This window comes from Gallinula chloropus (assembly GCF_964237585.1).
Source record: "Gallinula chloropus genome assembly, chromosome: 8".
In the NCBI taxonomy this organism is placed as follows: domain Eukaryota; kingdom Metazoa; phylum Chordata; class Aves; order Gruiformes; family Rallidae; genus Gallinula; species Gallinula chloropus.
The window spans coordinates 7,147,155-7,164,695 of record NC_140093.1 but is presented as its reverse complement, the minus strand read 5'-3'; the positions used below and the strand labels follow the sequence as shown (position 1 = coordinate 7,164,695).

Genomic DNA, 17,541 nt, shown 5'->3' with positions numbered 1-17,541 from the left:
CAACAGCTACCAGAGAAGAAAAGGTCAAACAAAGTTGAAGTAACTACTTTCTAGTCATAATTTTCTCATTAACTTTTATAATTAAGTTCTTTGTAACTCATCATATTCTTCTTTTTTTTTTCTCCCTTTTTTTTTTTTAAACCATCATGGCACTTCTGAATCTGAAACTTAAAATTGAAAATGCTTTTTGTAAAAATTGGAAGGAAAATGTATACATAATGTTCCTTTAATAATACATTGTATGGACATTTTGAGTCCTGGATGTATCTGTTCTGAAAGTAAAAAAAACCCCAAATCATAAGTTTAAGTACATTTGATTTCTGCTATGTAAAATGTCAACTTCCTCTACAGAGATTAAAAGCCTGTTGCAGTCACTCTTTTTTTTCCCTCCTGGAGGCAGTTCTATTCAGTTTTAAGGACAAACTATGACACAGATAGTAACTATGTTTGGGTGCTGTCAAAAAGTACATTTGCTGTTCACTTTGCAAATGCAAATATAAACCACACTGATTTCAATAATCTGGCAATGCTAGTTTTGACCTGTAGCCATACCCTGAACTTTATAGCTTCGTGATGCCATCAAAGTTTTGCCTGCTCAGCTGGGAGGGGGGCAGCAAAATAAGTGGCTCAAGTATATAGGAACTGCCCTGGATGCTCATAGGTAGGAAAAAAAGTCAGTAAATTATCAAACATGGTCATGGAAACCATTTCTTATTTTAGTCTCTCCTCCTCACCCACTCATGCAAGGAGCCATCGGGTAGAACCAGTAACTTTGCTGAGCATGTTAGTTCAAATTATTGCAAGAGTGGAATATCCTTTGATAGAAGAGAGACTGACAACATGAAACACTGTTTTCAGTATTAGCATGAAAAAGGAATGTTTTGAAAACTTAATTTTTCTAAACAGAAAGGAGGCAACTAGATCTGGTATACCCTTGCTTGCTTTGTCTTGTTTACTCTTAAAAATAAAACTCACATTTTTATGGTGGAGTGCCAGAACTTCCACTAGTAGTGACAGCTGTAAAGCAAACACAATACAGGTACCTTGCTTTATAAAGTACTATTGCTTTATAAAGTAATAGGTTTGCACCTAATGATTATTTGCTTGTCTATTTTATCACCTACAGGGCTGTATAAGAAAACCCTTCAAGCCATCCTGGAGAAATACTGTCCTGGCACTTTAGAATCCATCTGTTCCCTACAGACAATGTTAAGGAGGTGACATGGGAGAGTGGCACAAAACAAAACACTCTTTCAGTGAGCTTCCCTTAGGTACCTTGTCACTGCTTTTGACTGTAAATACAACTTCATCATTTCAGACTGGGCAGCAGAACACTGCATTTGCTTATCTCATTCAGACTTTACTGAAAATGTTCCAAATTAAACATCTAAATATAGGAACTCAAACTAAGTTACTTTCAGCCCATCCAGTGATTGTTCAGCTAGAATTACAGCTGCTCAGCCAATTGCATGCTATAGAATGGGAAAAACCCAACTTGGTTGGCAACTGTGAAAGGGAATGTAGATAATAGGTATCCAAATTTGGAAAATTGTGAAGTGTAATTCATCAAGGACTGATTCTGGATTCTGATTGCCTCCCTGTCAAATAATACTCCTTCAAGGCTCCAAGTGGTTGACACCCAACTTACATACTTGCCATACTACTTTTCTTTTCATACTCCTAATCCCATTTCAAATGAATATACAGATTCATCTTCACCCAGTGTAAATATTTTTGTCGTCACTGCACCTTTTCAAACTTGGAATATTGCACAGAAAGCAGCTTGGAAGCATGTACAGTGCCTTTCACATTTTCATGAATCTTTTGAGAATGGAGATGTCTGGAAATGACCTGGCTTTGGTGGTGGGTTTTTTTTTTTTCCTTTCCTCTTACGGCTTGTGATTTTTTGTTGTTTTATCCACAGCTTGCTTACTCTGAAACACAGAATCAAATATTTTCACTAATAACAAATCTGTTATCGAAATATCAATTTTATGATAATGCAAAGAACAGTTATGTAAGTATTTGTGTGTCTTGGCAAACTAATGCATATGCTGGACTGTATTATTATACTTACTGTTTGTTCAGTCAATAGACTAACATATATCAGAACACTTTAGTACTGTGTCAATTTATCTGCCAAACAAAAGAATTTAAGCATTTAAGCCAAAACTATTCCTTCAACTCCAGATTCATCTATACCTCTCTGTGCAGTTTTACAAATAGGAATATGCTAAGCAGGGCAATTAATGGACAATACTAATAACACTGTTGTGGTGATAGTTGAGACCTCAGTAAGGGCAGACAGCAGGACTGCAATAGAGGAAGATGGCATAGGAAACATGGGCACAGTAGCTTATCCCCTGTGACAAGCTGCTTGATGCAATTGCCAAAATGGAGAACAGACTTCTATGTTAATCTGTGCAATTTCTGTGAAAGAGAAGCATGAAGCAGACATCCAGAAATACAAAAGAAAAAAGAACAGGAATTAGGGAAATATATTGCCATTGGTAGAATAAACTGCATACCACTTCTACACTGGGAGACTGAAGAAATTGCAGAAATAAAATGCTACCTAAAGTAGCAAATGCAGTTTAAAGAAATACATCCCCACCATTGAGGGGGTACATCTCCTGCCTATTTTGAAAAACCGACAATTCCCATATTTTCATTAAGGAATGCCGTGTTTTTTAACATCCCACCACTATTTGGATTCTGCCTATTTTCAGGCTAGACCCCCATCAGCCACCGTTAGCAAATCCAGTCCTCAAATAAAAATAAAAAAAACCCCCCAAACCCCAAACCCCCCACACACCCCCAAACCCCCACCACACCATCAGGAGAAGCCACATGGAAACTTACCTTATGGATGCTCCCTTCCCTCACATTGACATTCCTGGAGGGTATTGCATTGGTGAAGGTTGTCCTCTCATCAGTCACACTTACTGGCATTGTATCCTGTGTACCATGCCAACACATTTTTTGATTTTCACCCACCTTTCTACTTTTAATTTTTGCCTGATTTTGTGCCACAATATAGACATATACAACTCAAGTATATACATAAAGAATGAAAAAACCCCACAGAACCACCTATGCCACACCACGATAGAACTGTGTGACTGGGAGGACTCAACAGGAATCTGAATCAAGTACTCCAAAGGAAGCTGGGTGAATCATTTCGGTTGTTTTGCCATTTGTACAGCTTGATGCTCTATTTAACGTGTCTGATTTCTGATTAGGATTATTCCTGTTTCAATTTTAAGATACCTGTAAAATCAATCAGGTAATCTATAACATTTCATCCAATTCATACTAGGGTAAGTCAGCAAAATTAAGAGAAAAGGCAAGGGGCGGGGGGGGAGGGGGAAGGTACATGGCTAAATAGAACTTGCAAGGTAAGTTATAAGCTGTATTTCATCATTATCACATGGAAAAATGCACGTAGAAACTTCTCAGCTCACGCTGTCAGCCTCGGGGTGCCAACTCATGACTGGAGAGGATTAAAATGACCAAGTATGGATGAAGTGTTTTGCCTGCACCTGGCACCATTTAAATATACTTTTTAGTTACAGGAACTACAGGGATGTATTGCTCCTCCTTGGACTTCCAACATGGAAGGAAACATGCATACACTTATGTCATGCCTGAGCATTGTTACAGGTCACATGACTTGTGCAGGGACCTTTCCTCTTACTAATTTTGTCCCTGTCACTTCTTTTCCCCATCTTGTTTCCGCATCACCTACCGGACACGTCACAGCCTCCCGGAAAAGGGAAGGCTGAGCAGGTGGTGTTAAGCCCCATGGAACTCCCACCCCTCAACTTCTTAGCTGGCTACTGGAGTAACCCCTTCAGTAGGTACGATGGCATCTGCTTGCTGATCTAGGAGGAAAACTCTGCATGAACATGAGTCTGGCTGGCTTTGCAGCCTTCTGTTGTTTATAATATAAACACACATCCCTCAAAACTTCATAATCCCTCTGCTCCCTGACACAGAGGAGTTTGTCACTGTAACACCCATCTGGAGTAAAGCAAGGGGATACCTTCAATTTTTTGAGAAACGTGAGCCAAATCTTCTGCACACCTATTTCAGAGGGACCACGTAAGGTAAGATAACTTTTATCTTTAAGTCTTGAATTCACACCACACAGCACATTTACTTTGGCTGTTCTATGACTCTCTCAGCTTTTTTTCCCTGTGTAGGATGAATGACCAAAAAGAGAGGATAAAGTGGGGAACAACATAACAACCCCTTAGTGCAAACTAAATTGTCTGATTGCATTTTAAAAAATCCATATAATTATTTTTTCTAAAATGGGAATAGAGTTTTCTAGTGTACTTTTTGGTGAAATCATTAACTAGGCTTCATAAAAACCTGCCACAGCATGTGCTAAAATAATTATGACCTCAAACAGTTAAAAAGTTTGCTTATACTATTTTATGGAACATAGTGTTAAATACGACATCTGTGGATGAATCTTGTTATCTTCCATACACATTTATTAACCTAAGGAGAATTTTAAAAGCAATTCAGCAAGGCTGTCCCATTGATTAAATTTTGTTTAAAAACCAAAACAAAACCAACCAACCATTCTTAGAAAGTATATGCATTTCCTGAACACTGCAACCTCTGGATCTTTTTAAACCATATTCTGATTACAGATCAACTGATTATCAATTTTTTGTCCCTGACTTAGGGGACTTGTGTATTTAAACCAAGTATTTTAGCTAAATTGCAGGTCTATATTCTCAGTTCTTATAGCTCTGCTCTCAAACTCTTGAGGTTTTTTGTTTTGCTTTAAACAGTTGCCTATTTTGCTGCATCTCAGGAATACACAAAGTACTCAAGCAGCAGTTTCATCACATCTGAACACAGCAACACTGATACAGTCTCTTTACTGCTATGGAAGGACTTCTGGCTTGTTTAACTGGCATGCAATATATTTAAAATAGATCTAGATAAATTGTATAGCTGGTACTGGTAGAACAGCGCAGGTAATGAGAAGCAAATTAGAAAGCAAGAAAAAAAATACCTTAGTCATAAAAATAACAACATTCTTCTAGATATTGTTCAAAACAGACTAGTCATGAAAACATTTTCAACTGTCAAATTCCTAAGGCTTCTATGCACACTGTTATGCTGAATGATGAACTAGCACTGCATCCATCAGTACTAACATTTTAAAAAGCCAGGCCTCACAATAAGCACAGTGTATCTCAAGGTTGTTGTAATTTATTTGTGAGTTATCTTCAAGCAATGTTACAAAACATTTAAATGTCTTGATAAGAAAATAAAATTTAAATAAAAATACATTCAACAATACATCATCATAATACAAATTAAAACTAATGATAATTTACAATTCTAACAGAACTAATTACTGCATAACATCATCTTTCTAACCTAATCAAAATGAAGGCAACTTTTATTATTAATCATTCTACTTGTACCTCATTAAATTCTAGAGCATCTACCGCATTTTAAAACCTTACAGAATGAGAAATCAAATCTTAATTGTCACAAATATTCAGTGGCCTTTGTGTTCTCTCCTAGATATTCCAGTACCAAAGCAAAAAAGTGCATATTTCTTAAAAAAAAAAGTTGCAAGATTATATAACTTATTTTTCGATAAAACTGACTTTGAAAACAACAGAAAATGGCTCCAAGGAACCAACACTTTGCCACAGGGTTAATCCAAATACAAGAAAACCTAATTTTGACACTCAATGGCATTCAACTTTGCATAATGGCAGCTTTTTATTAATGGCAATTCATCAGACCCATTTACTTTGGCAAAACAAATTTCTTGGCAATACTACAGCCCTCTCCCACCCCCCCAATTTCAACTGTTGGCAAATTAAGGTACCTTCAAATACATCAAACAAGTTAAAAAGGAAAAGGCAAAAAACTGTTGAGGTGACTAAATGATTGCAACGCTGCAGAGAATAGTACTGAATCCCACATATTCTAAAATAGTTTATCTGGTATTAAATCAACCAGTTATATTCTAATAAGTTACATTCATTGCAAAAGTTTTCAATCCTGTCTTGCCAACTTGCTTCTATTACAGAAAGCCTCCCTATAACAGCAAAATAAATGTAGAGTAATTTAAACGGTTTACAATTTCAAGTTTTGTGGTTTTCTATTATATTTGTAAATTACATTCCTAATTTATTTGGCCAAATCCCAATTGGACAAAAACCCAAATAAAAATCACAAACCACCCAACAACAAAAGACCCCACAGCAAATGCTCCAAAAATAAAAGTACCACATACAGTTATTATTAAAAATAATATTCCAAGGAGTACCATTGTATTTAATACTGATGAAGCAAAGTTGTCACAATAGCTTTGCTTCTTTCCTGGTTATATACATACAAGTTCTTTCAGCATAAACCTAACTTCTCAGGTGAAGTGAGCAAAAATTAATCTTACTAAAGTCAAGAATGCCAGTTTAAAATTGTGTTAAGTGGCAAATAGGAATCCATATAACTAAAGATATAAAAATATTCACTGAAGCATTGCTTAAAGACAAAACAATGTTGATCATTCAACTGATCATAAAAAGCAGATACTACAAAGTATCTAAAAATAATCTGGGATAGTCCAGATATCTAAAGTGCTTTGAGTGATTATAATAGAGATTATTTATTAGATTTGTAGTCAGAAGGTGAGCTGGACCTAGCTATTACTTTTTATTTAAAAAAAAAATCATAAATGGGATGATGTAAGTTGATCAGTGTTTAACCACAATCTGTTCACATTTAAATTTTTCTATTTGTAGCCAAACTTGTTTTAAAAGAATGTTGCTACCCTGCATTTGTTTTTAGATTAAAAAAAACACGTACCTTAAAAATTCCTAAGGAGAATAGATAGTGGTCTAATGTCACTCCATATATTACTCACCCCAAATGTAAACAAGAGGTACAATATAAGTTCCCTGATTTCTTCTTTAGTACTTAAAAACATAACTAACACTGGTATCTGCTGTCCAGATTACATGCAGCATACTGCATGATTTAAGACTTCAACTGTAGACAAATCAAGTCCTGACAACACCTAATACAAAAAAAAAAGAAAATGATAAAGAGAGGAGTCAAATGAATCGAGTGTGAAGCTTCTGATCTTTTCCATGTCATAGTATCCTGGGATATCAAGATCCTTATCAGCAGGGCAGGCACTCATGGTAAACTCATGCAAGTTTGCAGTGTGTGTATTGAGAGGTGTAATCCAACCAACAAATGCCGTGTGGATTTTCTTCCATTAAAAAGCTTATTTGTTTAGAAAGTTATTTCCAATAAGACAACAATGGCAAAAAACCATTTGGATTTATTCACACCTGTTACTTCAAGAACCTGGAACTTCAAGTTCTTCAGCAAAATGAGAATAAATCTTAAAACCAGATTTCCAAGTAGATATTTTTCTATTAAATATTAAATAGATTGTCAACACAACTAGCATTTATGCTCATTCTTAAATACTTTGTAAAGATGCATATAACAAACTTTAAAAAACAAAAACAAAACAAAAACCCAAAACACTCAAGAACATTTCCAGTTTCATTTTTCATCCAAGACTGCCAGTTTGCTTTCGTTAGGAAACTTTTCCAACAATTGGATTTTCTCTGAAAGAAATAAAATATAAAGAAATATTTTTAAGGTTAATATTCACTTTCTACTTTTCATTAGGTAATTTTAATTTATTAGGCAAACCTGTCATTTTTTGGGGCATAATTTCAACTACTGCTTGTGAAAGTTTCATATATTTTCATGCAAGATCTTGAAATCTAAGGGAATTTTTCTAAACAACCTGGGCCAAGTCTAAACTCAGCAAACCAAATTTGAGTGTTTGAACATCCTTTTTCTTTCCTGGTGAACCAAGCCTAGTTGATACAAAGAAGAAATCAGAAAATTTCTTAGTAGTGTTTTATAGGTCTCAGCCTGGACTGAAGAGAATTGAAAGAATCTTCCCTGAACAACAACATACTCCAAAGAAAATACTGGGGGTTTTAATTTCACCTGAAATAGCATTTGAGTATGGCAAGTGAACTATAATCAGTAAATATACTGCATGACAGGTATGTTTCTGCAGTGTGATTTTAGCAGTTTTCTATAACTTGGTATCTTCGTTATTTCCTTAACTGAGTAAGTGGGGTGTGTTGGTGGGGAGAGATAGGCAGATGGGGATAAATTGTGTTTACTTGAGATGTGTTGTCTAAATCTCCTTTCACTTCATTATCTCTACCTCAACAAGCCTGGCCTTGTTCTGAGATTATTTCCCCCCCTCCCCCCTCCAATACACACTTCTGCATGCCAGAATCACACGAGGATACTTACTCACTGCCGTATTTAGCACTAGAGGATCTCTTCTTTCGGTACTTTTCATGTGATTCATTCAGCTTCTCTACAATATCTATGATCTGTTTCAGTGTGTGAAAAGTTGCTACTGAATCTTCAATTGTGAAGTTAGAATAGTCATCTGGTTCCTTCCGGGGACCCTGATAGACCGCTATACTGCCACAAGCCTCTGCAAAAGTTACCACCATCAGCACAATCAGAGTTTTGATCATTAACAAAGGGATTTAACTCTTAGATTAAGTGCAATTCTCCAGTTCTGAAGTGTAAAAGTTACTCTAGCTCATACATTAAATGGGTTTAGACAGAAGCCAGGGACAGTATCAACTAGTTTTATTGACAGCTCTGTGGCTTACTCTCTGCTGGTTGTTTTCAGCATCTTGAGCAACCAGCTCTCTCCTGTTCACATTAACTGAAGACCAATGCTGTCTTACAATTCAAGTGTTTAAACAGAATTCACTTTGTACTCAGGAAAAGGAGAGCAAAGATAGAAGACCAACCAGCTATAGTTGCAGCCTAGTACCTATTAAAGGTACTTCATAAATACAAATTCAAATAGAACACTGTGTGTGCCTGATGTCTACTGCAACAAAACGAGTGAAGAACATCTGACACCAGATCACTAAGACAACAAAAACATAATCTGTGTCTCTGCCTATTATTTTCAGGTAAACTGATGTTATAGACCTAAAGAATTCCAGATGAATAAAATCTTTCATCTGAATTACTATTTGAGTACCTTCCAGCTTCTGTAGTTTAGACATATTCATAGTGAAAAGTGAGTAAATTCTTTCGGTCTCTCTGTCTCCATCAATCTCAATTTGAGTATCAGCAGGAACATCTCTAAAAAGATGGGGATAGGAGGGAAGACACATAGTCAAGATAAGTCATTCTTGAAAGGTTTCAAAGTAAAAACTGATTTGGTGTCAATGTACTTAGCCTTTTAATACTTCTGGCGCTCACAGACAGCTTCACAATTGCTATAGAGAACAGCATACACTGCAAATGTTTTACAGAAACAGGCACGTGTACTTTTGAGGGCAATGAAATCAGCAATACTAAAAATCACTTTTTCCAATAGAATTTATCATTCAGTATGCCAAAAGAAAAATGTTTTTAAAATATTGAAGGAAGGCTAATTGTGATTATATGACAGTTAAAACACTTACTTTAAAATCTACTATACTTGAAAGGTAACCAGAAGGATAAGACACACTCCTAAACCAGAACAGCCAACAGAATGACAAAACCAACCAGGAGTTATTCACTAACTGCAAACTTTGAACGGTTGGCAAACCTAGGAAGAATTAACTGAGCAACACTAAAAAAGTACAATATATACTTTCAGAAAGTGTACTTGTAGGACTTCTACTGCATTTTAGATCACCAAAACCTTTAGCCTGTCATTTGTGCAATCTATCCAGTGAAGGTTAAATTTATTTTTTAAAAAAGATCAGAGCATGCATTAGTTTTCAGAAATCAGCAGCTTTAAGAAAGACATTACTACATTTTGAGTCATTTCTCACATTCCTGACATACCTAAAAGACCCAAATGATTTGTTGAATCTACATCCAAGATGACTTAGCTGACTTTCTTAGCACGCTGTGTTTTAAAATATGTTTTAAAAAAAAAAAAAGCATCTGCATAAAACAAGGCCATGTCATTAGGGGAAGAAATAGACCTCTGGGCTGAGCCCTCTGCAGCAAGGTATTTCAATTATTTCATATGGATGACCTAGGTGTGTGTCGGATTTCTGCATTCAGGTTGGCATCTGACTAAACTCGGGCTGTTATAATTATCAATCTGTACGAAAAGAAATTCACCTGCCAATATTTACATGCTGAATTGGTTACCCTTGATTCCTACGATGAAATAATACTTTGTAAAATCCAGTACTTTGGACCTTATTAGTAAGGCATATTTTCAGTAGCATAACTTCCCAAAATAGGCAGGGAAATCCTTGCCTTTAGCTTTGCAAGCTGTATAGTAAATCATACATTGTTTGTCGTATTTTTATTTGAGAAGCAACTTACGCAGTGCAAGGAGCGCAGCCCTCTGTGTTCTCTACAGTAGCCTTGCAGCAAAGCCAGCTCCCATTCAGAAAAGCAGAAGGATGGTAAAAATTAAGCCTCCTCTGGTTGCACCTTGTTACCCGGCACAGAGCTTCTATCCACTCACTAGCTTCTACACAGTTATTCGCTTGGATATAGAGTGGCTTTTCTCCATGTAGTACTTGGAACATCTGTAGAAGGAATACAATGTTATTGTGCTCAGTTTAAAAGAAACTAGTTATTAGGCAGCTTTGAGTATCTCGAAATAGATTTCAAAGCTCGAGCAATTTAACAAACCCAAATTAACACAAAGTGAAACAAGGGAAAAAGGAAGACTTTTCACCTCTTTCATTTTACTGCCCTATTCAGGAGGGTGAAAAAAACCCCAACCCAACATCCATTTCCTCAGCCAAAAAAAACAATCCTTAAAAAGTTAGAACATTATTCAGGTTCTGTCCTTTTCATTCACACATCTTTACATGTGACCTCATGCTTCATGTCCTGAGAGTAACAGGAGATTCCCAGAAGTCTCTCCTTTAGCTGTCCTCAGCCTGGAGTAACAGCTGTACTTCAATCACTGCCTCAGAATTCTGGACTGAAGTAACAAAAATACTGATGCATTACAGGTGCAGAACAAGGCTGTGTGTACAGACAACTGCAACAACAAAGGTACTGCAGGACGTTCATATCAAGAAGGATAAACAGAACTTTAGTAATATTGCATTTCTAGTAGAACGTAATATAATCCATACTACTAATACCTTACATAAAAATGCTTTGTAGTAAGGTCAGACTAGTTTAAGCTTCATTCCAGAAACTTGGAAAAGCCAAGTAGAACTCAAAAATCAGTCAGAAGTTGGTGCACAGATCCAAATCTCCCGGTTAAGTTCCATTTCAGAGTATTTGGAAATACTACATACAGCTTTTTATTCCTGATCCAATATTTTTTTGCTCAAGTGTTTATCAATAGGGCTGCAGTAATTCTATAAGCTAACTTATTTAAAGAACACACTAAAAATTAACATATAAACTATCCTTTGACTTACATTTTTCTTGTTGAAGGAGTTCTCATCAAGTTTCTCCACTGCAAGGATGTTTTTGATTGGAATAGTGAAAATTGGTTCTTTATCTGTAAAAAAATTTGTAAACAGACAAGTGACACTATTTTTAGAAAACTGGTTTATAATCTCAGTCCACTGATACTGGAGATTAAGTTCTGAAAACATGCATTCTTATTACTGAGAACATGTAAAAGACTCAGAAGCATATGGTAGTCAGACCAAAGGTAATTAAAACTCGTATGTACTTTAGGAACAGAAAAAAGCATGCCTTTTAAAAGCACAATTTGGATGCAAACACTTGGAAAATATTAATAAAAATAATTTAAAAATAAACAGTTTACCTTGCTGTTTGTGGTAGGTGAATTCTCTACTTGTTAGACAGAACCACCGCTTCTTGAAATTCTTCTTACCAATCCGAGTCCTTCCCTGAGCTCTTTTGTACATTTCTCTGTAAAGACAGAATCAAATGAAATACAACTGCTGAAGAGCTTTCAAAACCATTTGAGATAATTGTTCAGCAGCATAAAAATCTACTTCACTGCAGTTTACAAAAAAGTACTAGTTGTTCCAAATAGATCCTCACCAGTATCTCTCAATGTTGAACCCTGTACACAATCACCATAAACAGGAAAGGAGTCTGGAAAATATGCAATCCAGATGCAGCTTGTAGCTGTAAGTTTGAAGTGGGTATTTATTCAGATGCAGAACTCCAATTTTCCCCATGAGGGAGTAAGGTGATCCAACTACAAGATTCTCTGTTTCCTGCAACTTTCTACATTTGAATGTACTTGGCCTTATCTGGATTGGAAACTGAATGTAACTAAAATGCTGCCAAACATGACTCACAAACTACATCAAATATGCCTTATGTGCACTCACTGGCCTTTTTTTTTTTTTTCTTTTGAGCCACAGCCACCATTTAGACTACAGACTCACTTCCAAACTGTTGTTACTAAGTGTTGTTCCATTACAATTGTCTCCTTCATTTCTACTTAGTATTTTAAGAAGAGGCAGATTCCTTCCCTATTTAAAATTGGATGCTGGTTTCACAGACGGATTTTCACTTGCTATAAATCTGCTTCTTAGATAAACACAAATATTTTTACCCCATAAATTCCCCCCACAAATGTTGTCTACCCTTGATCAACATAAGAAGTGAACTTCTTTTTAAAGAAAGTGATTTTCACCTCGGTTTTTTATTGAAAAAAATTATCATATACTTTTAAGTATTCCAATTACAGGGTAATTTTTTCCTACTTTAAAAGCGAAATATTTAGCTGGCTCGTCTTAAACAGCATGCAAAGTAGTTCTAAATTGAATTAGTAGATTCTCTTAAAACAGACTCCCACAATGCTGAATAAACCTTCACAGAACAGACACTGAATTCTAATAGAAATACAGACAGGCTTTAATGGGTTTTAAGCAGCTTTTAAGTATTTTTTCCAATGTATTTAAAGGATGAGTTACAAAAGTTTACAGATGTTGATTTAAACTAATTCTGCAATCTAACATAGAGTTACAACAAATACCAAATTTTCTACAGCCTGTCAAACATTGTGATGAGCATTAATCTGACGTTAGCATTAATGAAAAGACAGTCAAGTCAATTCTGTTTTGCATGATATAGAATCAAAATATGCTTACCCTTCTTTTAGATGTACTGCCTCACTCAGGCCACTGGGCTCTTTACTTTCAGTAGAGGAAACATCATCTAGGAACTTAAAGAAAACACATGGAATATTGAGTCTTCAGAAACAGAGGACAGCCAAAAGCTATTTTGCAAATATACACATGTACAGTTCCTCAATACTTCATGCAACAGTTAAAATTACAATATATTGGCAGGGACCTGAAACAATGTAACAAGGGATGCCAACACCACACAAGAGTCCTTTAATTAGTTCCTAAACAGCAAATATAGCAAAGTCTTCTTTTAAAAAAAATTATACTAACTTTTATTTAAATACTAATTTAGACCAGTCTACACTCTTGTGTATTAAATTGTGTGGATTTTGTTCAGCTTCTATCTTGCAAAACAAGACATTTTTTCTTTTTCTCTCATAGAAAATTGAACAACACAACCTTCTAACAAGACTCAAAATAAATGAAACATAAAAAAGAATCTAGTTGAAGATTACCTTTTTAACAGATTCAGTAAATTTATCTTCTTGAAATGTTTTGAAAAACTCACACATAAAGGTCTCCTTGAAACTTGACTGAAAGAAAAGGTATATTGACATAAATAAACTTTCAAAGAACATTGTCTATGATATGAAAAAGAATTTTCATAGCCTTACAAGTTTGCTTTTGGTCAAACTTCCCCAACTTCCCAAAGTCTGGATGGCTTTTGATATAAGAGTTAATGTTCTAGAAGTCTGGGCATCCTAAAATAAACAAACAAAATTCACAAGTCACACTTTTTTCACAATTACAGGTAAAACTTAGAATTAAAAATGAAAATGCCACAAAAATTACTATATTTTATCTGCCACGTTCTTCATTCCTTCTCCTCTTTGCCCACAGAAATGAGTATGCAGTATAGTCCACTACTGGTACTTGTGCTTTGTGAATGCATGCATATTTTACCAGCTACTGCAGTGTTTAATGTTTTACTCACTAACACTAGAATTTAATATTTCTACTCAGAAACCATGTTTACCTATAAAACATCTTGAACCCATCAAATCCTGCAATTGTCATTACACATCTAATGCCTCTGAACTATTCAAAACTGAACACTACACATAATGAACTGTTCCTAGACAAACAGTAGAAATTCTTGTAATACAAAATGAACATAGAACTTGATCTTTTAGGCTTTTGCCTATCTTCTTTGCTACCTCACTGCTTGCATTTTTGTACAGGATGATAAACACAGCCACAGAGAGGGGGTTTGCTGTTCCCTTTAAAATGTGTAACCCTCAGGTGATAAAATCCTGTAATATTTTTACTCAACAGACCAGGTAACGTCAAAGGAATGAATTTAAGTAGTTTTTTTTTATTTTGAAAGCACAACAGACATGCAGATAAAACAATGGAGCAGATTTCAAACATATTCTGTCTACATGTGAAAATAATACAGTGTATTTTCTTCTTTTCATATTCCCGTCTTAAAAGATTTTAGTGTTTTTAATGCACATCTAATGCCTTGAAAACTAAAAATGGAAGGTCTGGCAGCCCCCTGCAACTACTTGAGTGCAGAATAAATACACAGACCAATTACTGGGTAATTCTACAGCCTCTGTTCAAGGCACACATGGCAATTGTTTTTTAAAAGTAAAAGTGACATCTGCATGTTTGGCTTCCACAGTGGAAGGAACCAATGCACTTCAGCCACTTTAGCTGAGTTATGTTGCTATTCTGAGCAGCACAGTCCAAAAAAAGACACAGAATCTTTAATATCAACAGGTCTTTTACATCACTCGAGACCACCTCAAAGACTGAGCCATTTGAGGCTTACAGAACTGCAAATGTCCTTTTGAGAGGTACAAAATTGCAAACTCAACCTAGCGACATTTAGTAACCTTATTTCCCAGTTACAGTTACCCACTGCAAATCACTTCTGCCTTCCCAGATAAACACATCTGACGGTTATGAATAAAACAGAACAAAGCTTCACAAAACTTACTGGATGGTGAGGTCGTAAATGAAAAGTATGAGGTGAGACTACGGCTACAGCAAAGAAACGAAGAAACACAAAGCTGCTCACTGCAGAATACTGTACATGAGGGTCATCTGCAGAGAAAAACCATGAAATATAACATGCACTAAACTTAATAGGAAATAATGAAGACAGTCAACATAAGAAGATTACATCAGAGAAGACATTTATATTTTAAAACAGAATAGAAAAATCAATGAAGTGCATGAAATGAGGAAGGTGATATGGTAATAGGTGTTCTACTTGTAATGAAGGGTTTATTTCTCTGAAAAGAAGTTCTGTTCTCATACAACTGGCTCATCAGCTCCACTACTAGGAATGATGAGATTATTGCATGCATGTACATACAGGGTGTTGATTATGTCTGGCTGTGTGCACATTGAACCACAAAAGAAAATACTGTAGCAGTTGCCTTTAAACACTAGGGCTATCAGGTTTATTTGCCCATAGGGATAAGCCCTGATGAACTTTGAAATATTAATGCTGCACAACAAATTAAGTCAAACACATGTGAACTCCAATTCAAACCTGTGTCATAAAATCATAATCTTACATAACATTGAGGCTGTAAATGAAAATTTTCTCATTTAATATTTTTGGGTTTATTTCCACCTTCATACTGGGAAATATGGTGGGATCACATTTACTCTAATGACAGCTTCAATCTATCTGTCTGGGAAGTTAGCTATTCTAAAAGGCCTGTCTGAAGTAGAGGAATTTATGGCATCAGTTACAGTGACAACCGTTAATCAGAGAAAGACTTCAGATTATGAGAAGTATATTCTTCCTTTGTAGTTTATTATGTGACATTTCAGATTTTCGTTGACTGAATGAAGAGTATTTCAGACCCACCACGTTATTCCTCTACTAATACCATTCGGAAAGAATAAAACCTTTCCAATACTGTTCACATTGCAAATGCAATACATACATTATGCACCCCCCTCAAAACTACCTATAAGTAGTAAAGTTAACTTCATGTAAGTTATATATGTGCTAGTCATAGTTAATGTATTTATAAGTTCATGTAGTTAATATGCAAATGACGAGTTTATTTACAAGTTTACATCTTGTTTCTTTAGAAGCAATGAACAGCTCAGCTCTTAAAAAATTTACCTATCTTTCAACTAAATTGCTATTACTTGTACTTTTCTTCTATAATTTTCTTCTGTTCGTGACTTACTTGCTGCTGTCTCACAGTGTTTCTAACCTGCTACGTTTTTGCATCAGTAAAGACTAAATTGTTGCTAACTGACCACAAGTTATTTCTGCAACTTGCAAACTGAAACACAAACACCTGATTATCAAGGTAAGAAGTTCAGGACACAGCTTTGGACAAGGCAAGAATTATAACTATCAATTACAACAAGTTCTGCGGAACTCCAAACACCATGTTCAAAAAAGTTTTAAAGAGAATACTTACTTGGAAATCTTTTGGCAGCCAGATGCCTCAAAGAATAAAAAACATCACACATTAGGGTAGGACAACTTATACTTGACTGCACAATTTCACGGAATACTTTGTCTACATAATAGCGTAGATTTTCCTGCAATTATGAAAAAAGGTGATTTTACAGACAGTTTGCATTTCTATGTGGCTTTTTTCCCCTGAACACAAGCATAACACTGCAACACCTTTTTTCAATACACTGCCTATTCAATTACTTACTTTAGTACAATGCCTATTTTAAAAGCTTCATAATATTTGGATGGGATTACTTGCATTAAACATAGTGCATACCTATTTTAATGTGTTGTAGTAGCTACTGGCTTAAATATCATCCCTTGGTAATAAAGAAGCAGCAAGGAAAACTTAAATTAAAGGTGATAAAGCAGTCCTAATTAGGAACTTCGTTATCTAGATGCTAAGTGCAGACCATTAGGAATCACAACACCAACAACACTTTTTTCCTTTGCTGTTTTCATGAACATGGATATGAAAATACAACTTGTCCTTTGTTTAGTCTCGAATCAGAGAATTACAATGCTAATGGAAGTTACTCATTTTCCATTAAACAGAACTGCTTTTTAGAACTTTCTCAAAATATGACAGAAAAACATTTAAATTAGGGAAAAAAAGGAAACTCACCATATTAATTTCTACATTATCCCCTTCTCTTAATTTGATAGGATCTATTTCACAGGGTTTAGGAGACTCACATATCTGAAATAAACAAACAAAACTATAGGATTTCAATTTTTCTGACAGAAAGCATGGAAACACACCTATTGAAAACCAGATTCTGTCCTAGATTTGAGGGTAAAACTCTAAATAGGTTCTAGCTATCCCTAACAGCATGGAATAATCATCTTCACTTTCGTGTGTGCCTTTTTTACACAGGCCAGTTCAGTAAAGCATCACGTGGGTAAACATGCATGTGTTAGAGGCTGCAGCAATTGCCAATAAAC

At 35.4% G+C, this 17,541-nt stretch overlaps 1 protein-coding gene across 1 annotated transcript in view; it reads right to left on the bottom strand.

Annotated features, from left to right (window-relative positions):
* Positions 1 to 7,597: 7,597 nt before the first annotated feature.
* Positions 7,598 to 17,541, bottom strand: part of RASA2 (RAS p21 protein activator 2) — a gene marked incomplete at both ends in the record, with an annotated part of 46,492 nt that continues 36,548 nt past the window's right edge. The window contains 12 exons of the mRNA XM_084267661.1: positions 7,598 to 7,628; positions 8,341 to 8,530; positions 9,098 to 9,201; positions 10,393 to 10,601; positions 11,457 to 11,539; positions 11,813 to 11,919; positions 13,116 to 13,189; positions 13,610 to 13,687; positions 13,769 to 13,855; positions 15,100 to 15,206; positions 16,556 to 16,679; positions 17,222 to 17,296. Coding sequence (XP_084123787.1) covers positions 7,598 to 7,628; positions 8,341 to 8,530; positions 9,098 to 9,201; positions 10,393 to 10,601; positions 11,457 to 11,539; positions 11,813 to 11,919; positions 13,116 to 13,189; positions 13,610 to 13,687; positions 13,769 to 13,855; positions 15,100 to 15,206; positions 16,556 to 16,679; positions 17,222 to 17,296 — 1,269 coding nt within the window. The remainder of the gene's footprint in view (positions 7,629 to 8,340; positions 8,531 to 9,097; positions 9,202 to 10,392; positions 10,602 to 11,456; positions 11,540 to 11,812; positions 11,920 to 13,115; positions 13,190 to 13,609; positions 13,688 to 13,768; positions 13,856 to 15,099; positions 15,207 to 16,555; positions 16,680 to 17,221; positions 17,297 to 17,541) is intronic.